Genomic DNA, 23,333 nt, shown 5'->3' with positions numbered 1-23,333 from the left:
TCAGGACAGCCAGGGCTACAGAGAGAAACGCAGTCTTGAAAAACCAAACCAAAAAACAAAAAACAAAAACAAAACAAAAATCCCAACCTACCAACCAACCAACCAACAATTAAACTATCAGGAAATAAGAATCCTTGAAGCTCATTTTTCTCTTCATTCTCATTCATTAATATTCTATTGTTTATGTAGAATTAAGAAAACACAAACGAGAGAAATTACTGCAACTTTATTTTAAAATTCAAATTCATTTGGTATATTTGATCCATGAAAATCTGAATTATATATAAGCATATCTGTTCACTGTGATTCACAGTTCTGAGAGGGGTCATCGTTTAAGGCACTTCTGGGTCAGAACCACAGCCACATCTCAATTCTTGGTCACAGAGGCAGGAGCATACCTGCCAGGTCTTAGCACTGAGTCTCAGCAGGTCCTCACTACTGCTGTGGACACTGCATCTCTGGGGTCGATTTAGAGGACACATACATGATAGTGTGTGATTTCTTACAAGCTCCTTTGCCCAATTTGATTGTAGTTTCTTTCGTTTCCTTCACTTCTGTTGAAAGTCTTGATTCTGCCGTCAACCTACAAGCATTAAAGTATATATTCTGAATTCAAGTATGGTCAAGAAAAAGAAACAAATGCCTAATAGAGTGGCTTCCAAATGGGGAAATATTGCTTTATGTACACATGACAAAAACTGTAGACTCCATTATGATAGTAAATGAGTGACTCTAAAAAGAATTTTTATATCAGTTTAATAAGTATCTTTAAATCTGACTGAGAAAAGGGCAAGCAATGCTTAAGCTAAAGTATTAAGTAAAAGGAGATACCCATCATGAGAACACAGACTACAAAGTTCAAAGTGCTAATGCAGTATTTCAAGCTTGACACTACATATAAAAAGCACAAGAAAATAACACAGAACCTCAGGCTACCCAAGTAGAAGGATGTCTCAGACAAGAAAACAGAAAAGCAAGCAAGCAAACAAAAAAACCCTTCAAATTCAGTTTCCATCAGGCAAGCAGTAAACTCAATAAGCTCAGTTTTTAAATGTCTATTGGTACTATGTTAAATACATTTATCACTGCACTGTATGCAGACACCACCCATCTCATTTGCCTTATTCATTTTTTAAAACGTTTTGCACAATGTGTGGGTGCATGTGTCCACTCTACCCTCCCCAAGCCTGACCTTTCTGCTCTTCCTATGCACATCTACGATTCTATGTACATAGAACAGGTGGGTGCCATAAAGGAGCAGCTAATGCATTATTTGTCTGAGTTTTGCTCAATTAGTTTAGCATGTGCATCTCCACTTGCATTCATCTTTCTCCAAATCCCTCAGCTTTGTGCCTCAGGGCTGAGGAGTTCCACAGAGATGCACCACACGTCCTTCACCGAGCCCATGCTGCTGGACTGGGGTCAGCTCCACGCTTTGCTACTCTCCTACCGATCCTGCTGTATAGATCCCGAACCTTCCATCACTTCCTGCACTCCACTCACTCTTTTACCTATTTACCTTAGTTTTACTTTCTTGAAGGACAGAGCCCTTAAAACGCTGATTCCTTCAAATATCACCTGATGCTTTCTCTTTTGGTCACAACTCAATTACACAGAAACTGGAAGCTTTGAAGTTTTTGGAATAAAAATAAAGCTAAATTAGCTTTGATATTTAAAAATGTCAAGTAGGCATCAAAGCCTATTTCTGAAGGCTTAGTATAAATATCAAAAACCATAAAAACTTTTACCTGCTCTTAGCCCAAAATTTAAGTCTAAATGTCTTAAGACTACTAAAAAGCCCTTTGAGAAGGTTGGATTTTCTTTCATGGCTACTCTTGAGAGAAAAACAACAGTATATTTATTCCACCCAGTGAAACACTCTGGAACGCTGGGCTGGGCTGGGTTTGTTTCATGCACTTGGGATGTGCAACTGCCTAGCATCACCTGCTGTTCACAGCTGTTTCCTGCTGCTATCACCTTGGTCTTCCCGACCCTCTGAAAAGAACTGAAGGGAGGTTGGTCCAACTGTTACAGTGCACACGATGCTAGGAAGAACACAGAGAGCAGCACGGCGCAGTTCAGACAGCAAGAGAGGAAAGATGGAGAAGCCCGCTGCAGCCAGGCACAAAGACACACTGACCTAGGAGAACTGGGCGTGTTCCCACTTTGTTCACGCAAGGCCTCAGTGTTGGCTGGACCATCCACAAGCTTTACACATTTCTTCTCCTTCTTTGGCTGCGGATCCTGAAGCAGGCTCTTGGGAGGAGAGAGTCTGGCTGGCTGAATGCTTGAAGAAGCAGCTGGCTCTTCCCACTGCACAGTATTATCTTTTAAGTTATTAAGACAGGACTCCATCTCCTCCCTCTGAAGTGGGAGTCTAGAAACTTCTTCTCCAATAGCACTGGTAGCAGTTGTTTCTTCTGGGGTGGTGATATTCAACGGCAGCACCTCACGCCTCTTTTTGAGTACAGGCACTTCAATTTTCTCTGAAAGAAACCAATTGTTAAAATATATCATTAGTAAGTAAAAACAAAGACACAACCCAAGGAAACTGAGTGAGTTACATATAAATTCATTTTCTTTTTTGGTACTCTTAAGATACATTATATATAATTATTGTACCTTTCTTCAGTACTTTTAAATTTTGATGTAAGAATACATTGCATATTAAGCACCCCACACACTGACAGTGTATCTCCCATTTCTCAACTCTCCTGCTGGGCCCCTGTGTTCTCCTGGTCAGCTTCACATCTACTTTCTTGCACTGTCTTTTAGATAGGCACTCTTCACTGTTTTTGTTTCTGTGGTCCAGGAAAGGACTCCAGCTCTGGCTCCACAAGCCACCAACTCTATCTTGTAAGACCATCTGTAACTTTTGCCTTGCAAATTCTGTAAGATATAAAGCTCTAGGATGCTCGGGATGTGCTGGGAAAAGCAGGAGTTTCTCCTAAATCTCTGGCTGGTGAGGTAGCAGTGGCCGAATCCAGGAGTCTCATCCCACAGCCAGGTAGTAAATTCTCTGTTCATCAGTGTCTTTAAGAATGCCTGCTTCACTCAGTGCTGTCTTGTAAGGATGAAATGAAAAGGACATATGGAACTCTAAATATTGGTAATGTATGCCTATGAGACTCATCTATAAAATATATTCAAAATCTGGCTACTTCTATGATGGATGTCTCTCTAAGTCCATAGCCCATGCTGCCTCACAGCAGCTTTGGCAGAGCCTCTACCCTCATGACCTACTGATCCCCTACGTGGGTCCTACAGCCTCGGTGACTTGCTCTAATGTCTCTTTCCCACTGCCACATCAATGCATCTTTTCATTTTCAAAATAAAAATATTAGAGGTCTGAGATACTACAGCAAGGAAAGGGGTTCCTTGCTCAACACTGCTTTCAAAATAGCATGCACCCTTACACTGCTCCTCTGAATCACCCCGACCCCCACCACCCTGTGTCTTTTCTGGTTTTGCAGACCTCTGCAACTCATAATGGCTAATTCTTATTCAGAGGAGCCCATTGGAATCAGAGAGAAAAAGGATAGAGAAGGAAGCCTTTTAAAAACTATAAAAATCTTCTACTGTCAACAATCGCCCCCTAGTGGTGAGAGTTACACAGTTCCCAGAGATTATCACAAAGAGGCAAAGGTTAAGAATCCTTAAACTAAAACATGCTATCCCAAGCTTTTGGGTCAGAACCACAGCATTCACAGATTTCTTAACACTGACTTTTTATATTTCATTCTACACACAATAAAATCCATTGTTTGAAGTATATCAACTGCAGAAACTATATGGGTACACTATTTCCTGAGTAATTAGACTTACTGTATTTCCCCATCAAAATGCTTTCCCTTAAAAACAGAACTCCCGGGCCAGGTATGATGGCACAATCTTTAATGCTGTACTTAGCAGACATCAGCGGTAGGATCTCTGTGAATTCAAGCCTGGCCTGTTCAGAGAGTTCCAGGCTAGCCAGTATGACATAGTGAGACTCAGTCTCAAAGTTAAGTAAATATAAATAAATAAATCCAAGATGAACAGTGGAAGAAGATGGTAGAACCTGTGCTTCCATCAATTATCTTTCCAGAGTGTGAATAGCCATCCACTCAAAAATACATTATAAAGCTCAGAAAACCAAAATGCAAAAGCAAGATGGTGAAGACTCTAGACCTCACATAAAAGCACCGTCTGAACTATGAAAGGTTCTCTGTGCCTGTGATCCCCTTGCCCTGAGGCACTATGATGCCATGTAGAGAATCAGGCATGAAGAGGGGACATTTGGCTTCCCCGTGTCCTGATTCACCATGTGGGGGTTTCCCTCCTGCACTGGCCCACAAGGGAGACTACCAGAGGGCTATTCTAACCGAAGCCAGAAGAGAATAAAGAAAACCAGGCCAACAGAAATTAATATCCAGATCCTGGCAGTGGCCCTTATCCCTGCTAACCATTCCAGACAGGCTACATTTAAGTTCCACACTGCTGGAGGCAGAGTCCACATGCCCTTTGGACATGAGTGTGTGACTGGCTCTCCCACATGTCCTGGGTGCCCTCGTATGGACTGTCCACAGGCCCATCCAGGGTGGATACTGCACCGGCCACAGAGCTGTCACAAAATTGACAGCAAACCTGTGCTGTCACTGAGTGACCTCTAAATGCTGAAGTGGAGTATAAGAAGTGGGTCCGCCCACTCTCCAAACAAACAAACAACAACAACCCCCCCATACATACTACCTAACAATAAAAGAGAAGTCACAAGCAAACACAGATGGCAAGTAATATGGCCTAATTCATCGGTAAGCCTGAGAAAGAAAACAGTAAATGAAAAATGAAGTAGAAGATATTAGCAGCAGAACTGATCAACAGAGTAAAGAGTTAGTGAGGCTGTTTGAAAAGAAGGAAGAAAAAGGAAATGAGCGAGGAGGAGGAGAAAACTTGAGCAGTTTATGAGACACCATCCAAAGGGAAAGTCTGTACCACGGGGGCCAGAGGAGAACTAGAGCAGGGCAAGAGGTGCAAAGTTTATTCAAAGAAATAACAGAAAACTTTATAAACCCAAGAAATGTACAACTACAGGAAGGTCAATCAGACCAGACCCAACCAAGAGTCCCACTCCCCAAGGTTGCCCTGAGAGCAGCAGAGGGCAGGTAAGGGCCAAGCCCCTGCAGCACACGGCAAAGTGCTGAAGGAAAACGCCACCAGTCAAACCGGACACCCTTCCCTAACGAAAGCTGAAGGAATTCACTGTGACTAGACTTACTCAGAAATGAAGACAGTAGGAGAGGAAGAACGAGAGAAAAGCCCTACCAGAAAATAACCAGCAACGCAGCAGTACCAAGTTCTCAATAACCAGTAATTGCCTTAGATGTAGATAGATTACATTATCTAATTAAAAGACAGAGAGTGGCTGAAGGGATTATAAAAACAAGAACAGAAGATGCTGCCAACATGGGACTCACTTCATCTACTAGGATATGCAGAGGCTGAAAATGAATGGAAAAAAAATGTAATCCACCAGAAGAAAGTAGGATATTTATGTCAAGTCAAATAAACTTCACATCAAAACTATGAGCCTAGGACAGTAAATAATGATAAAGGGGCCCAAACCAAGTCTATAGCATAAATATAAACACAAACACACCACGCAAACATGATTAAATATCTGCATCAGAGAGACAGCAGGGCATGCAACAACTGAGGATGGCAATACCCCACTCACAGCAACGGGAAATCATCTAGACAGAAAGTTAGCAGACAGTCTGGACTTAACGACACTCTAGACTTCAAATGGAGCTAACAGAGACTTACAGAACATGCTATGCAGCAGCTGTAGAATTCAGTCTTCTCTATTCGCTTATGAAGATGACATGTTAGGAAAAAATGATTGTGAACAAACACACACACACACACACACACACACACACACACACACACACACACACACACACACCAAACCAAGGCCCCATCAATAATCTTCTCAGATCCCAAGGAAACTAAGCAGCAGAGGGAGCCCTGACCAATGTGCCTTTCTGGTGGTGCGTCCCAAGGACACAGGACTAATGGCAGCACACAGCAGCTAAAGAGCCCGAATGCTAACATGCACAGTCCTTCATCAGTCCTGGAATTCTCCAGAGGTTCACGAGAGGGGAGAAGGATGGAGTGAGGGAGTGAAGGAGAGGAAGGGAGGAATAATTACTTGAGCCTTAGCCTTGCTTAGTTCTTCTACAAACAAACTTTACCAGTCTAGCTCCTGGTAGCAGTTGCTTCAACAAGATGAAACTCTCTGGGCTGGTCACGGTGACATGCAGCTAGGATGCCACACAGGAGGCAGAAGAAAGAAGATTTTGAATATGAGGCCAGCCTGGGCTACACGCAGTGCCCCTTTCTCAAAATAACTTCAAAACTCCTTCTGATACCATGAGATGCTACAATCTTAAAGGAGAAAGACTCAAGTTCTTGCTATTCAGTATGACGAACTCGGATATCCAAAAACGTGATTGAAAGCCTGGTAGTAACCATGTTCTCTTAATTTCCCCCACATTTGACAGCTACACTTACTGCAGACACGTCACCACAAGTTAGCTTATGATGGCATGGGTGACAAGCCGCAAAACACTTCCTGGTCTCTCAGAGCTACTGGGGACTTGAAAGGCAGGAGCCTGTGAGACACACACCTTCGGGCTCATACTTCAGCTTCAGTTCGTCCAGCTTAGCTCTCAGTTTCATATTTTCACTTTCTGAAATCTGCAGGTGCCTTTCATTTGCAAACAGCTTCCGCTCAATATCCAGGGCTCGCTGGCTCTCAAATAATGCCTTCATTCTCTGTATGGACAGTTCGCCTTTTGTGCTTTCATTTTCTTTGCTACAGTAACAGAAATGAATAATTTAAGAATATTAAAAGAATACATGATACAAACATGATGAAGTGAATCTTGTATGTTAAAAAGGCATTTTTGTGAGTTTTTAGCAATAAAGAAAAGAAATAACAATCATCTATAGGAAGTCTTAATAATGAAACCTCACAAGATTCTCAAATTCTTAAGGAATAAAAGGAAATATTTTTTTCCAAATGCACACATGCATTATGTTTTGAATTACATGAAATTTATTCTTGGATATTTGATTGAGAAACTTAAGATTTCCTTTCACTTACCAATCTAAATGCTAAAGATAAAAGAAATGCATATTTTATAACAACTCATATGCTGCACAAAAATATCTTAACTGACTTTCTGAAAACTTTGACAATTAAAAACAAACAAAAGTGAATAATACCACTCTAAGCAAGCAAGCGCATCATTTCTGTACTCACAATCCCAAGCACTTACTTTAGTTTATCAAGCTTTAGCTGAAGTAAATCTGCATAATAGGTGCTGTCCTCTAGAGGACAAGGGCTGGCCGATGTGCCAGGCTTAGACTCCATACTTTCATACAAGTTCTAAGGAAACAAAAACTCTCATTACACAAAGTAGGCAGCAGACCAGGTTTGCACGACAGCAGCAGCCACCACTAAGCAGAGCCTCTTCAGTGTGCAGCCACTGAGCTAACATCCACCCTCTTAGCTCCCCTGCCTTCTGCAGTAGCGAGAGTCAGCAGTCCTTTTGTCAAATAAGGACAGTGGCTCAATGTGACAGGGGCATGAAAATAATGCATTTATTTCTGAAACTACAGCCAACTGCAGCAGTTTCTTCTCCTAGCTTTTAGAATGGAAGAAACAATGACTGCTGGGCTCAATTCAGAACTTTAGAGAAAGCCATAAAATGGAAATATATAGAGAGGCAATCCTTTGTTATTTTTTATATCCACCCCCTACCCATCCCCAGCACTTAATAAAATTCATTGTGTTCTCTGGGGAAAGGGCATACATTTGTTTAAAACTTTATAAACAATTTTAGAGACCACAGAAACCACAATCCCCCTAATTTCAAAATGCACTTTTCAAAGTAGTGCTCAGCCAATGTTGGCACACCACTAGCCAGTAACACGCTGTACTTTCAACAAAACCCTTGTTCTTTCAACAGTTTTTTAAGAGATGGAGGTACAACAACATTTAATGATAGACTAATGGCAACAATACAGAATGCTTAAGGTATTATTAACATGACAAAACCTATTACTTACAGAAACTTGAATCTTTCACTAGAAGCTTAATGAAAAGATACCAATGCTCTCTATAAATGTAATATAATTAAATAAAAAGACCAAGTAGTTCTGTGTGCATGTGTGCATGTGTATGTGTGTGTGTGTGGGGGGGGGGGCATGGATTAGACAAGAGGAAAGCTAACATGTAAAAATAACCAGAACATTGTGAAGAAAAAACCCAGGGGAAATAAAGTCTAAAACTAAACACTTACATTACAAAACTTCTTGAACTTAAACAGTGTAGTATACTGTTTAATACACAGAAAATCTTGAAAGATCATGCACAGAGACGTGGTATCTGATAATCCAGGCATCTCACTGAGGCCAGATGTAACAGGGGATGCTAGGACTACTTTCACATCATATATACAAGACTGAGGTAAGACTGTCATGAGTCCCAAAAATATAAACATTGAGTCAATTTGTACTGAAACTGAAAGTTAACTGCATAATAAACCAGAGAAGGTAAAAAAAAATTTGGAAATTTAACTCAAAATTTGGCTGTATTTTTAAAAAGCTGTTATATATACCTTAAATTTCTCCAGATTATTAATTTCACCTAAGAGTTGTTTTATTTCGCCATTCTTCTGTTCCAACATGGCAAACAACCGCTCCTGCTGCTCAAATTCGGTTTCAGATCCCCTCATTCTCAGCAATGTGGAGATTTGTAACTAGGAAAAAAATCACCCCCCAAAATCAAAATTGAGATCCTGTTAAACATATTTATTGCATAATTACTGCTTTTTGCTCCACTGATTTGAATTCATCTTGGAAAGCAAATAGTTCTTTTCCATCTCATAATCTGAAAACATCTGCATTAGAAGTTTTGTTATGGATAACTTTTGAGTACATATTTTGACTATCTTTTATGACTACCTGAATCTTTAACATAATTATTCACGTGTCTGTGAAGTGTACATTAAAGCATGTGCTGTGGTCTGGCAGCATGCGTTCAGACGGCACACGAGCCTGGACGAACGCTGCCTGCTTACTCATTGCCTGAATTAACACTGGATCTATTGGGGGTTTTCTAAAAACTTTAATTAAGTGGGGAAATTGTTCAGTTACCCACAGAAATAAATGACAAAGACGGGACAATGTTTTACTACACGCTAAGACCAGGACAGCTCTAAGAGGTTTGTTCTGCTACCACCTTCCCTGCCACTCACATATGAACCTAATACCCCATCTCACGGAGCTCATCTAACTCCCACATTTAGTCACTGAATTTCCTCATTGCTTTGGTAAGAACACATATGAAAAAGATAATAATAAAGAGGGAGCCTTTCTAGCAATCCACTTTGCCTTAGCAGCAGGGGGCAAAGGACAGGAGGGGCCACACCCAGAGGACAGGCACAGACAGGACTGTGGCTTTCTCAGTGCTACAGGCTTCTCCGTAACCTCTCACATGACTGGAATGAGGAAACGAAGAAAAAAGAACCTTACGATTCTGCAGATGATAAGGGGACATGAACCGTACAGATGGCAATAAAAACGAGGCCTTCTTGTGAGGACTACTGGAGAAAGAGCGAAGACTAGATGGAGCAGGAAACAGTATTACGCTCAAGAAGACACCATGCTATGAGCAAGAAATAAAAAAGCACTTCTCACTGCAACGCGACTAGAAAGACTCACCGCCTACCTGGTGGAGCCAGTGAGTAACCACGGAAGCACCCAGCAGCTGCCTTCCCAAGACGATTTTTAAATATAAAATCAGAATCATGCAATTCTACAAACAGGAAGTACGCTTTCTGAAGGAAAACAGTTTCCTGAACATATCTGCAGATGCAGTGCTACGACAGAGCAGAGTTAAAGGCCCTGACCAGTGGTGAGTCTAAGTCTGTACCTTCATTTTGTTCATCTGCTCTCTGGTGAACGCGTTTTGCTTCTTCAGTGACTGGTACTTGACTTTCATCAGGTTGAACTGGCGTTCCATTGCCACCCTTCGGTCCTCCACCTGGAAAACATTAATGTGCTTGTTCTTGTAGTAAGTGCAATGCCGACTGAGTCATTCAGTAATGAGGACACTTGCAAGTACCTCTGCAAACAGAGAGTTTCCTTTGCTGTTGGGATCAAGGGCTTGCTGGAGTGCGTGCGCCAACTGCACCTGAAGATCTTGATTTTCTATGCGAGCTTTCTAGACCAAAAGGAAAACAGCTTCACTAATGGAGACAGCAGAGGGCAAATGGCCACTAACGGGAAGCACGTGGCACCCATCATACCTCCAAGGCATTATAGTAAGACACTGCCTCCTTCTCTCGCTCCTCTTTTTCCTCTTTAAGCCGGTCTACCTGGTGCAGTAAGGAGGAATTGAAGCATTCCAGTTGCTCGTGCTTGTACTGCAGCTCGCTCATCTCTTCTTTGAGGGCGTTCTAGTCAACAGGGACACAGACAGCGTTCTCCTGAGTAACCTCACACAGCAGCTGACTCAGGAGTAGTGGTTCCCGCCCCACATGAAAACAGATACATTCAAAGAGTGCCAACTATAGTTTAATTTTTTTTTTAAATGTTTCTTAATTAATGATTTTTTTTAAGCAGAGAGCTAACAAAAAACTGCTCCCTTTTCCTGTGAATTTTAAGTTTTAATTATCCACAGTTGAAATGAAAACTCCATACTGACATACATTTTAATTTCCACTGTACTAATATTTTATAGTGGGCTTTTATGACCCAAACTCAAATCAGAATAAAAGCCTATAAAGGACTCCAGAGCTACCATAGTGTAAAGTCTGCCTTATGTAATCACAAAACAGAACAATACTTTATAAATGAAATAATCTACTTGAAAACTCTGCACAGCACTTTTGGGTTGTGTCAAAAACCATTTCAGTCCTCAAACTAGTTTTTAAAAACCATTACAAGAACACACAGAAATATCCTAGAGTAAACCAAGGAAAGGCCCGAGACATAAATTACCTTCACACCTTCCACCTCGGTCAGCTCCATGTGAAGAGCCAGCACCTCTGACGACATGCTGTTGCACACACGCTGCTCAGACAGGAGCTGCAGTTCTTCTGATTTGTGAGAGAGAAGTTCCTCCTGGTGATCCAGCTTCTGCCTCAGCTGCTTTTCACTAAGCCTCGCCTCATCTAACTCCACTTTCAGTTTTTCTAACTAAATGCAGAAAGGAGACAGAAAGATTCACAACCTTTGAGGTTAGGCTATTTCCTTTCTGACTTTCCAGATGATGCTCTATGGAAACGCCTGGACCTTAGTGACATGAACAAAGCCAACTCTCTCTCTCCCCAGCCCTCGGTGCTGGGAACTGAATGCAGGCTCTTGGGCTTTCAAGTTAAGCATTTCTCACCAGGTTACATCCCCACCCACTACGTGTCTTTTCAACAAATGCAAGAATACCCCACACTGGTCATCCAAGTAGACCTAGTTTTCTTAGAAGTAGCTGAAGGTGGAAGAGCTAACCATGATGCATCTGTAAGAACAGGAAGTCTCCTCATCCCCAGTCCTTAACAAGAACGGGTATGAGTAACAACGATGCAAGCAGGTCACCTGGCTGGAAGACCACAGTAGTGTGCTGATGGGACAGGGACTACAGGGATAGGAGCTACCATGACATTTTATATATCAACTCCTTGGAATTCAATGACAGATTAAACGTGAGAAATAAGAAAAAAAATAATGAATGAATCTTAAAAATTTCTAAAACAAATGGTTTAGGATACTGGCAACACCATAATTTTTAAAAGTTTATTCTTTCTTCTATAAAAAGGCCATCTTCATCATTTGCTTTACCTAGTCCCCAAAAACTTCCTCTGTGATATCTGCTTAGGTAATTAGGGTTACTGCTAATTACATGTGGGAATGAGAAACAAGACCACAGCATTCTGAGCTGGAGAGCTGGCGCAGCTGTTAAGGGCTAGGCTCACAACCAAAATGTAACAACACATCAGTCCAGTCACCCACGTCTCAGATCAGATTAGCTGCAAATGGCATTACTACCCGTCAGAGGCACAGCAAGATGGTTCTGTACTGCACAAAGCATTGTTTCCTTAGGTGTGATTTCACCAATACCATTATTCAAATGGAAAATGTGTAGTTAGTTTCATGAAAATAGGCAAAAACAGACATGAAAAAAAAACATTAAAAGACACTATACAAAACACTAAGAATTGAAAAACAGACTTCTGAGAAAATAGGCCATTAAAAAAAAATCTTACCAAGTTTTCATAGAGTAGGATCTGAAAAAAATTAGGATACAAACTCCATATGCAAAGCATAAGCAAAGTGCTACATTTCTTAGAGGCCCACTAGGGCAACTGGGGCATTTGAGAAGGAACAGACTCCCACTCTACGTTTATAATGGAGCCAGTGCGTAAGGCATCATTAGACCAAATTTGCTGGCAATTTCAGTTATTTTGTTCCATTTACTCAGTTTGCCTACACATTAACATCCTTGTCGTCACAATGGAGATGATGTTACCTCCTTCACAAGGTTCTTATGAGGACTGAATCGTCCATATTTCTTTCTTGCATAAACACATGACAAAGTTTCACCTCTAAAGCACACTACCTTACACAACTGTACGGTTGGTACTGTGTAAAAGCAGCACCATGTTACTAACCTTGTTTTACAGGGTAAGCCTCACCATATGCAATAAGGATGCTATACTGGTTACTAATATTACAATTATTTCAAATACTAATACTTAGCTACCAAATTTAAATAATTAAATAAATAACTGCACATACCTAGAAGACTAGTGTGTATACAAACTCCTCTAAGAGTCTGTTTCTCCGTGTTTCCACTCACAACATTAAGATACAGAAAACGTAGGGTGGCTGTTTTGCATAGCTGGTATCTAAGCGCCCCGCCCACCCGATCTTCCAGACAGCTGTGCAAACACAGGAGCGTTCGCTCTGAAACCCAGATCCAAACCTTATCTCTCAGGCCATTGACTTGCTGCCTGTGGCTTCTGCTCAGACTCATTTCTAACTGCTCCAGCTGCGTTTTCTGTTGTTGTTTCAAAGCTTCACACTCCGAACTCAAGCTTTCTAACATCCGACTCTTGAGCTCCACTTCTCTCTGGAGGGTGTACTTCTCTTGGTTATAATTCTGAAAACACATGTGGACGCATTAAGAAATACCTTCAACCATCAGACATTACTAGTTACCACCTTAAGCTGCTTCGTACCTGTTTCATTTGCTGCTTTCCAAGTAACAACCACCTGTTAAACTGGGAATACAGCAGCTAATCTGCCTTTTACTTTTCTGAGGTGGGGGCAGGGTTACATGCGTGCTCACATGTACGTGCGTGTTAGTATCCAGCAGACAACAACCTCCTCAGGCAATGACCATCTTATTTTGGGGACAGATTCTCTCACTGCCCTGGAACCTGCCTGCCAAGTAGGCTAGGCAGGACTGGCAGGGGGCTGAGCCCCAGGAGTCCACCTATCTCTGCCTCTCTAGTGCTGGGATTGATAAGAATGCTCCACCACCTCTGGCTTTTTACCTATGGGTTCTGGGAACTATACTCAGGGAAACATTTTATTAAATGAGCTATAAGCCCAACCCTGCTAATCAGTCTTAGTGAACCTCAAAAGCTGTATTTGGAGATTGCAGTGGTCTCAAAATACCCACACTGAAAGATGGAAAAGTCCCAGAAAATTACCCATTTCTGTTTTCCAATCTGTGGTTGCTGGTGCCCTGAAAGCCAGCAGTGCAAATGGCAATGGAAGAGGCATTATCTGGATTCCAAAATCCAAATGAAACCTCATACTGATGAGTGAGTGATAGGGCTTCCCTGAAAAACTCTTGCCCTTGTACCTCATCACGCTAAACAACTGTCATGGGAGGGAGTCTTATCTCATACTAATGGAACCTAGGAATCTGACTGATTATTAGAATGGTGAGTTACTTTTTATTGACTACAGTATAATAACAGAATCTTTCCATAATTAGAATCCACTTGAGAGTGGAACAAGCAAAGGGACTTTCGATAGCACAAGACTAGAAGCACTGTAACCACTTCCCAGAGACACTCAGCCCCCTCCTTCCCAACAGCTATCCATTCTGTGCACACTCAAAAAAGTAGCAAATGTGCCAGGTGACAAACCCAGTAGAAGATAAAACCTGGTGCCTAACCTCAAGGCCAGTCTAGAACAAACCCTTAGCAAACCTGAGCCACAGTGACTGGGACTGAGGTCAAGGACAGGTTAAGAGGAAGCTTTGACCAGATTCTCAAAGCAGCAGGAGACAGTGCTCACACCAGATGGGGTGCACAGACTGTAAAGGAAGCATGTTTAACAGATCATGTGCCAGGCATCCAAGCTCCAGCACTGTACTGGATGTCATTTGTATGTCATCTGCAGGGGATGTTTTTAGAACCCCTGTCTGATGGCTGGATCCTCAAACAGTGTCAAAATCTATGTATACCATATCCACCCCTAAAATGTAGTATTTACCCTGACAAAATTTAATCTTAAACTCGACAGAGTAAGAGATAAGTGATATATAACCAATAATAAAAAGCACAGCTTAAAAAGTTCTGTGTTGGGGCTAGAGAGATGGCTCAGAGGTTAAGAGCAGGCAGTGTCCTCTTCTAACGTGAAGACATACATTCAGGTAAAAGATTATACTTAATAAATAAATAAATCTTTAAAAAAAGTTATGTGTCAATTTTCTCTCAAAATCTTACTGTACTAAATCCACTAGTCTTATGATGCTAGGTCCATGTGGTGAGCGTAAGGCATTATGACATAGTGTAGAATGACTAATGACCTTACAAGACGCCAAGAAGCGCCACCTACTTCAGGTACCCTGGACAGAGATTCACATGCCAGGCAAGTTTATAAATTATCATTTTCATATAAATTATTTATACATAAAACTGTCCACATATTACTTATAGACAACACCACTCGGGGGAGAAGGATGTCAAAGCCCAGGCTGGAGGTATACCAACCACTTCAGTTCATTATCAAGGAGGGGAAAAAAAAAAACAACCCATAACTCGTCGGTCTACCAATCCCTATGGAAAGAAAACGAAGCAAGGATGCTTCACTAGCTCTCAATGTTCCTGGTAAGCATTACTATTTGACAGCGAATTGCACTTCCTTGTTTGAAAAACAGTGAAACAGGTAAAAAAGAAAAATACAGACTCAACCTTTACTTCCAGAGTATTACTACATTTACAAAATGAATGAAAACATGCTATGGTTTTTAAAAAAAAGTATTGCAATCTTTCTAAATGTTCTTTTGTTGTTGTTGTTGTTGTTGTTGTTGTTGTTGTTGTTGTTGTGGCAGGGCAGAGGGGGGATTATGGGGAGGGGCAACTAATACTGCAAGTCTTTTGAAAAAAAAAAAAAAACCACTGTAAAAGCTTCCTAAAATGTACACAACTATAAAAGAGGTTTAAATAGTGTTATCATACAATTCGGGGTAGGTACGATACCCAAACCAGACATCATATACTACCAAATAAAACCCGAGACCAAGAATGGGTTACATATTTTTGAGTTGTTGGCCAAGAGGGTCCCATAGACACCAACCCCAGCAGCATTACAGACTACTGCCAACCTATGAGTTGCCTTCCACAACCTGCCTTACGACCCCACTGCTAAAGAGACCAACACAAAAAATCTAGCTGTGCTTAGCTAGAAGCTTCACCTACTGGCTAGTGTTCAAAGTACCGTGCACAGTATCGAGGGGCGGGGGAGGAGGAATAACCAGTCTTATCAAGATATGAACTGTGAGCGGCAATTTAATGACTTGCCTGTAAGTTAGGTTTACTGGTACAAAAGTAGCTTGAATGTTAGGAGAATAACGGACCACTTTTTTTACTTGGATTTGAGTCCTGCCAGCCCCTTCTACAAGATAAAACCCGCACATGATACTATCAATGAGGCTAAGAACCTGAGGCTAGATTGGTCATGGGCCCTAGGGGAAAGCCTACAACTATTATTCTGCTAAACGAGCACAGCAATAAACCAACTCCTGATGACATACCACTAGACCCATTATTCCATTTTCCACTCAACTCTCATCAGAGAAGTTCTTACAGCGAATGGTTATTAACACAGAAACTTACAATGGGCAACAGAAAGCTAACAAAGATGTCAATCAAGTCCTTAGATTTATTGATGGACAAAATGCGGGACTCCTTGACTACAGGGCTCAAGTAACTGGATAAATGTCAATCCATTTACCAAAGCAAGTGACCACCCAGTTACCAGACAGAGAATGAGCTGGTCTTTTTGTGTCAAGCTTGAGATGCTCATTACTGGCAGGTACGTGAATACACTAACGCAGCCTTCAGGGAGAACTAAAAGGCTTGCTGAGATGCCACGGAGCATTTAGACCGGGTGGGCGAGTTCAGGTCTTTAAAAAAGAACGAACAGTTGCCAGACAGCCTCATAAACAGGTGTGCTGGCTCCTACCTCAGTCACGGTCATCATCTCTTCATGATGTTTATCCAGTTGTTTCTGCAACTCAGTCTGTCTCTCCAACAGCTGTAAGCCGTACTGTGCAGCCTTCAGTCGCTCGTTCTCACACTCCTTGAGCTTGTTTCGAAGATCTTTGATATCTGCCTCCATGTTTTCTACCGTCAGCCTAGTGTAAAGAGAAAAGACAACTACCAGAGCTAAATTGGAACGATCGGAGCAGGAGGAAAAAAAAAAACATATATAGTCCGCACTACTGTCCTAGAAAAAGAGATGGGTGGGGATATTAGGAGTTTATCCCTGAATTGTAAGACAATGCCTCTAATCGTCAATAGCACAGTAGGTAGTGAGAAATTCTACCTACCTTCTGAATTCTACAAAACTTGTGAAGGAAAAGTCAGTGCAATTTTCTGGCAGATGGATTCTGGAAAGTAGAAAAGGGTAAAACATGGCTCTAAGGCTTCCGGCTTGAGCAACTAATAGAAGGGGTTGCCCTCAGCTGAGGCAGCGATGTAAATAATGCTACAGGGAAAACGCAAAAATTCCTATTTTGGATATGACATGTTTAAGTAGTTGGGACTATGTGAGTAAGTGAGGGACCTGGGCTGAAAATACAAAGTTGGATACCGTCAACATTACGTCCTGAAGATTTCTTATCTCTAGAAGATGAGCATTAACTCTGACAAGACTCAGGACTGAATGCCGTTATGAAGGAAGGCCACACAGTACTCTCAGGTAGGAACCGTTAAGTAATTAAGGACAGGCAAAATTCCTTCAGGAGGTGGGAACAAACAGCCATGGCAAATGGTGCTACGTCAAATTAGGTGAGAACTTGGAAACTGTCACTAGCCAAGGTGTTCTGGTGGAGCGGTGAGCCCAAAGATTTGAGGCAGAATGGTAGGTGATACAAGAATGTGATATTTTTTTAAAAAAAAATCCAAGAGAAGAGCTCCAAAGCCTGATGTTGTGGCCATTTTCCAGGTCAACCAACCTCTAGACACAATCTGCATAAGGCATGAAAGTGACAGGAGGTCTAAGCCCACTTCCACCATTGACTGGTTACACGGATGTGAAAAGGTTCTGTAAACACCTTGTTTCACCCAGCTCTCTTACTCTGTAAGAACAGAAAGAACAGTAAGGGAGGAAAAGCCTCTCACTAGATTGAGAACATTAAAGCTGATAACACATGAACGCTGACTAATATCAACAGAAATACCGTAAGAGCCAAGTGGGATTTTTAAACTTTCTATGAAAAGTAGACCTGGGTACAAACATTTAACCCAATCCATGCAAAATGCTGCCACTGTAATCTTCACTCACTGTAAAAACGTAAGACGGGATGCTACAACGAGAATGCACTGTGTGTGTGTCACGTATTTGCAACAGTTAATTCAGCTGCATCACTGGCTAGGAGTCATGATAATGGAGAACTCAGACTTGGACATCATCCGACTGGGAATCAAGACCATCCATTACCGGACCTACTTGCAGCAAAACTGGCAAATTGACGGTCCGACCGAAGCCTACCCCGACGTGGAAGGCGGCTCCTGAGAACTCAGGTTCCGGCACAACAGGAGTTCCGCCTGCAGCCGCCCAGTTCTCGCCTCCCGCCGCCCGCCCTTACCTCTCTCCTCGCGCTTCCTGGCTTCTGCAACCGGAGGCCTGTCCGGAGAACACTGGACTGCCAGACTCGTGACACTAAATCCACCTCAGCACGGAAAACCCATCCTGATCATTCAGCCGAACCGCTGCCAAGCTAGCGCCGTAGTTTTTGAATACCGTTCCCGCGAGAACTCGCTTTTCTCACGAGATGTCTTGCCCAATCCGCGCCTCCGGGACAAACAAGGGCAGCGTCTTGCAGCACTGCGCAGGTGCATAGGGCGCTGCGGCACTTTCATCCTTCTCTGCTGGTCAATTTTCCTCCTGAGCTTCCCCCCCCCCCCGCCCCCCGCCTTTAAGCTTTTAGTAAATTTTGTTTCTGAGTTTTATTTCTTTCTTGTTGTCTTTAGTAGCGCCATTGTAGGGGATAGTGTCGCCGGGCCAGCAGAACCCCACACAGGCCTGCGTGCTGTCTCCTCGGTAGCCAAGACGTTGGGTCTCATCCCTGCCAGCACAGTGCCACACTCCACACGGATCCTCTCAGGCCCGCAACCACCCTGCCAAGTCCACGGCATCTTTCAATTTTCAGGAGACATCAAAGTCTCCCCCAAAGGAAATATGAGTGCCTGCGTGTTTAAACAGAAATACTTTGTAAATATGCTCATTCATTAAAATGTAAGCAATTGGAGATCTGGAGAGTTCTAGCAACTGGCACATGGCATCTAGGGACCTGGCTCTGTCTCTTTTGCCATGTTTTACTAAGTGTTCCCCGTCAGCTGATGAAGATGCTGAAGTGACCCCCATTGTAAAAGTTAACCGAAAACTTCCCAGACTCCGGACAACCGCATCCCCATTTTGTTTGTTTTTCGTTATATAGCAAGTATCAGAAAAGGTTTTCACTATTCAATTTCTGTATTATTATTGTTTTCTTTATTTTTCGTTTTTCTTTGTAGCCTTTGCTGTCCTGTACTTGCTTTGTAGAGCAGGCTGGGCTCGAAGTTACAGCTTCTGCTTCTTTGAGCTCTGAGACTAGTTACTTTTACTATTTTGTATTCTACCTGTGGTCTGGTCTGAAGCCAGTACAGTGAATTGCCTCTTGACAAGATCGCCAGTGATTTTTATTTTTATCATGCAGGTCAAACATGTACTGTACCACAGCACCCCCAGTGATTTCTGCCCTTCAATGTTCAGCAGTCAGTATTTTTTCCCCCTTTTCCTGCATTTGGCAGAGTTGAATGCCTCCATTAAGTTTTAATATCTTGACTTCCTGCCTTCATTTCCAACTGTAGCCTTGTATTTCTGATGGAGCTAGACCAGACTTTACAGGACTGAACTGGTTTCTTAATGTAAGCAACACTGATCCTTTAAGCAGATAGAATCATCACTGAGTTCACAATTAAATGAAGCAAATGCTATTTCTTCTCCATCATTTTCAAATTCCTCAACTCAGGACTCAGACAGGTAACCTCTAGCCTTGGCCTGCCATGGCAACTTGCAATTGGCAACTAAAATCTTTATGAACTCCTTGTTCTTTGATTCAAGAAAAGGTAAATCATATATTATCCCTCATGGAAAGGAATAAGTGGCCACAGTGAGTGAACGGTGGAAGGATGTGATAAAATGTCCTATCTAGGAATTACAGCACAGTGCATTATTTGCATATATTTAATATATAATTGAAACCATGACCATAGAAATTCATGTACACATGAATATATATGCCTCTACATAGAAGGAACTGTGTGAAAGGGACAGTGTATTTGGATATTCATTTGTAAAAATATCCACTGACACTGAACAGAGCCTTCAAGGATGGCAGAACCAAGGAAAAATAAATTCAAGGTGGAAAAGTCTTAAAAGCTGCTCATCCTGGAAATGTTCGAAGTTTATAGGAGAATACTGATTTGGGCTGGTCTAACTACAGGAAAGTAACATGTAATCACTTGTGTGAGCTGGCACACGAGAATAACTGAGCTTCAAGGCTATCTTCAGCAACCCAGCGATTCATATCAGGTGACTGCTGAGCTGGGGCCAGTTGAGCTGAATCTATTTCTCACTGGGTTTCCTGTCCACAAAGACTGCCTGGCCTTGTTGAAAGGAGTGGTTTGAACTACTTCTTCCGAGGATGCTCTATCTTAGCATCATAAATAAAAGTCAGTTATGATCTTTTTTTTTCTTTCTTTTTTTTTTTTTTTTTTTTTTTTTTTTTTTTTTTGGTTTTTCAAGACAGGGTTCCTCTGTGTAGCCTTGGCTGTTTTGGACTCACTGTGTAGACCAGGCTGGCCTCAAACTCACAGCTATCTGCCTGCCTCTGCCTCCCGAGTGCTGGGATTAAAGGCGTGCGCCACCACCCGGCCCCAGTTATGATCTTTAAAGTACATTTGTTGTGTTTCCCTCCTCCCGCCTCTTCTTGGTACGGTTAAGTCATGTTTAGGAATACCCTGGATAGAATGCAGTCAATACCATCCCTGGACACTAGATGTCGCAAGTGACATCAATTTTAGATAGCTTTATAGGTTAACTCCCTTCATAGTTCTAAGTATAGCTCTCCCAAATCAGATTGGGGTCCACATACATGCCCTGCAGGCCCAAGGCTTAGGGTGGAGTGGAATATTTTGTGTGTGTCATTTTCATTTTACATAAGAGATGTGGCATTCTTCCTCACATAATAGTGGGTTCGCCAAACATCGGTAAGGCCTCAAATTTTGAGAAGCAACAAAAGCATCCACTTCAACCTCCATCAAATTTTCTATTACTAGCTGGGCATGGTGGTGCACACCTTTAATAACAGAAGATGGGAGGCAGAGGCAGGCGGATCTCTGTGAGTTCGAAGCCAAGCTGGTCTACAAAGTGAGTCTAGGACAGTCAAGGATGTTACACAGAGAAACCCTGTTTCGAAAAAACAAGGAAAAATTACTAATGCTATAGCTATTCAAGTGTTGGTTGGATGCTGTAATAAACTTACCATCACTCTTTCATTGTGACAGTGCTAACTTACATGTTAGAAATGGTGTACTGGGGGTGTTGTAATGTCTTGAAAAGCTATTTACTTTGATGCAACTGTATTCCATGGTTGTTTAGGGTACTACAGAGGAGAAGGCACTATACTCAAGAAGCTGAGAGTGTAGTGGAAGAGGTATATACCAAAGGATTCTTAACCTGGAGGATGTCTTTGGCATTCTTGTTCTTTTATTATTAAATAGAGCTGCAAGCTAGACGTTCTTGGGACCAGGTAAAAATAAGCAGGGGACTCTGAGACACCAAGCATCCTGAAATAAAACTGGATTAATTAATAAGGTTTCATGGTTGACAGAATGGGCTGAGAGATGGGGCTTTAGATGTTCTGGTGAAGGTCATGTCCATTGAAGTCTGTACAATAGCTGGACAAAGCAGAGAGATGAGCTCCCTCGGTGCAGGCTGTGGGGATTGTCCTAATCCTGGGAATAAAGAGGGTGATGCAGAGCTAACACAGTGGTCCTCAACCTTCCTACTGCTGCAGCCCTTTAATACAGCTCATTTTCATTGCTATTTTGTAACTATAATTTTGCTACTACTATGGGTTGTAATGTAAACCTCTGTGTTTTCCGATGGACTTAGGTAACCCCTGTGAACAGGTCATTTGGTCCCAAAGGGGTTGCAACCCACAGGTTGAGAACCACTGATGTAACAAAAGAGAGAAGAAACATGAGGCAAATTGAAAATCGAATTGTCATAGCTCCCAATGTGACAGTCAGTTATCAGAAAGAATAGTTGTCCGAGCAGGCAGATTCAGGTTCTAATAGTGATAATGAAGCCTGACATGCAGTCTCTTCCTCCGCCACCTTTAACTCCCGATCAGCCCTATCGCTACGGTCTATTTCTGTCTGAACAGGTGAAGCCTTCAATTCACAAATGTTATTCTATCTCAGTACAAGGTATTGATTAACTTTAGAGGGATTTTAATTCAGAATATGGCTGATCTGGCAAGAGATCACATCCAAAGGCTTTCTAGGTCTGTGTGATCTGGCAGGAAAGGACAAGCCTTTCAGGAGACAGAGGCAAGCAGATCTCTGAGTTCAAGGCCAACCTAGTATTGAGCAAGTTTCAGATAAAGAAAAGCTTAGGTCCAGGAGTGGTGGTGCATGCCTTTAATCCCAGCACTCAGGAGACGGGCATGCAGATCTCTAAGCGCTAGTCAGTGCTGTTCAGTCACTGAGTAGTGCCTGAGAGTGAGTGAGAGGAAGTGCAGTGGAGTTGAGTTTGCTTGCGGCAGTTCAGTTCGTGGAATTCAGAGGCAGTTTTTACAGAGGGAGGTTGAATAAAGAACAAGCCAGACAAAGGTGAAGATAGAATGAGCAAGAGAATGAGAAGAAGCCAGATAATTAGAACAGATTGCTAGAGTTATTCAGTGAGAAACTGAGAGAAGCAAGTTTGAATCAATCAGCTTGGAGAGGAGTTTTGAGCCAGAACAGCTGAACTGAACCAACCAGCCAGAGTTCAGAAAGAACTGGATAGGGTGAGCTTATTCAGCAGTAAGTCTAGAGGCTGCAAACATTCTAGGCCTAGATTAGATTACACAGAGCCTAGAAGCTCACAGGACTAGGCCTACGTTAGCAGACAGAGGCAGTAAGCCTCGTAGATGACAATTGCCTCAGGCAAATAAAAACTATTCCTACAATTAACGCCATCTTTGTCCTGCCCAAAGAACTTTGTATTTTATAAATAATTCATCTTTCCATCCATGTTCAACCACGTGGATTTCTTTTTTGTTTGTTTGTTTGTTTGTTTGTTTGTTTGTTTTGAGACAGGGTTTCTCTGTGTAGACCTGCCTGTCCTGGACTCACTTTGTAGACCAGGCTGGCCTTGAACTCACAGAGATCCACCTGCCTCTGCCCCCCAAGTCCTGGGATTACAGGCGTGCGCCACCAAGCCCGGCCTCCACGTGGATTCTTCACAGCCAACTCTGCCCTTCAGCTCCAGTGTACTGTTGCCTCTAGCGCACTCATTAGCTGGATTACAGAAATTTGTTGAAAGATGGCCTCTGGATTACAAGTCAATGTGGTTTTTCCATTGGGACCTCTGGGAAAATAGGTTGTGTTACTTCCCTCTGCTGTGGACTGAAGTCTGGCTCCCTGACAAGATAATGACCCCTCCGCAGCATTGAGCTCTAGAGCTGCCAGCTGCCATTTGGCTTGAGAAAGGAATGAAAAGTGGGCCTG

General features: G+C 42.3%; 1 protein-coding gene across 2 annotated transcripts; it reads right to left on the bottom strand.

Annotated features, from left to right (window-relative positions):
• Positions 1-209: 209 nt before the first annotated feature.
• Positions 210-18,341, bottom strand: SPDL1 (spindle apparatus coiled-coil protein 1). Of its 2 annotated transcripts, XM_084760949.1 has the most exons (13): positions 18,161-18,341; positions 16,901-16,960; positions 16,534-16,705; positions 13,034-13,210; positions 11,056-11,253; positions 10,362-10,511; positions 10,178-10,276; positions 9,986-10,096; positions 8,670-8,810; positions 7,326-7,435; positions 6,672-6,859; positions 2,141-2,486; positions 210-583 (listed from the first exon to the last, which is right to left on the bottom strand). In XM_084760949.1, exons 3-13 carry the CDS (start codon positions 16,687-16,689, stop codon positions 436-438), a joined length of 1,824 nt encoding a protein of 607 aa, XP_084617075.1. In that variant the 5' UTR covers positions 16,690-16,705; positions 16,901-16,960; positions 18,161-18,341; the 3' UTR covers positions 210-435. The 2 variants fall into 2 exon arrangements, with proteins under 2 accessions (XP_084617075.1, XP_084617074.1); XM_084760948.1 differs by lacking the exon at positions 16,901-16,960.
• Between the last annotated feature and the right edge of the window lie 4,992 nt (positions 18,342-23,333).

This window comes from Acomys minous (genome assembly GCF_964271855.1).
Source record: "Acomys minous genome assembly, chromosome: 16".
NCBI classification, from domain to species: domain Eukaryota; kingdom Metazoa; phylum Chordata; class Mammalia; order Rodentia; family Muridae; genus Acomys; species Acomys minous.
The sequence above is the reverse complement of the archived record's forward strand: the minus strand, read 5'-3'. Positions and strand labels throughout refer to the sequence as shown.

Coding starts and splice junctions, on each gene's coding strand:
- SPDL1 (XM_084760949.1), bottom strand. CDS start 16,689: ATGGAGGCAGATATCAAAGATCTTCGAAACAAGCTCAAGGAGTGTGAG. Junction 10,097..10,177: donor GAAACTCTCTGTTTGCAGAG/GTACTTGCAAGT, acceptor AATGTTTTCCAG/GTGGAGGACCGAAGGGTGGC. Junction 2,487..6,671: donor GCTGAAGTATGAGCCCGAAG/GTGTGTGTCTCA, acceptor GGTTTCTTTCAG/AGAAAATTGAAGTGCCTGTA.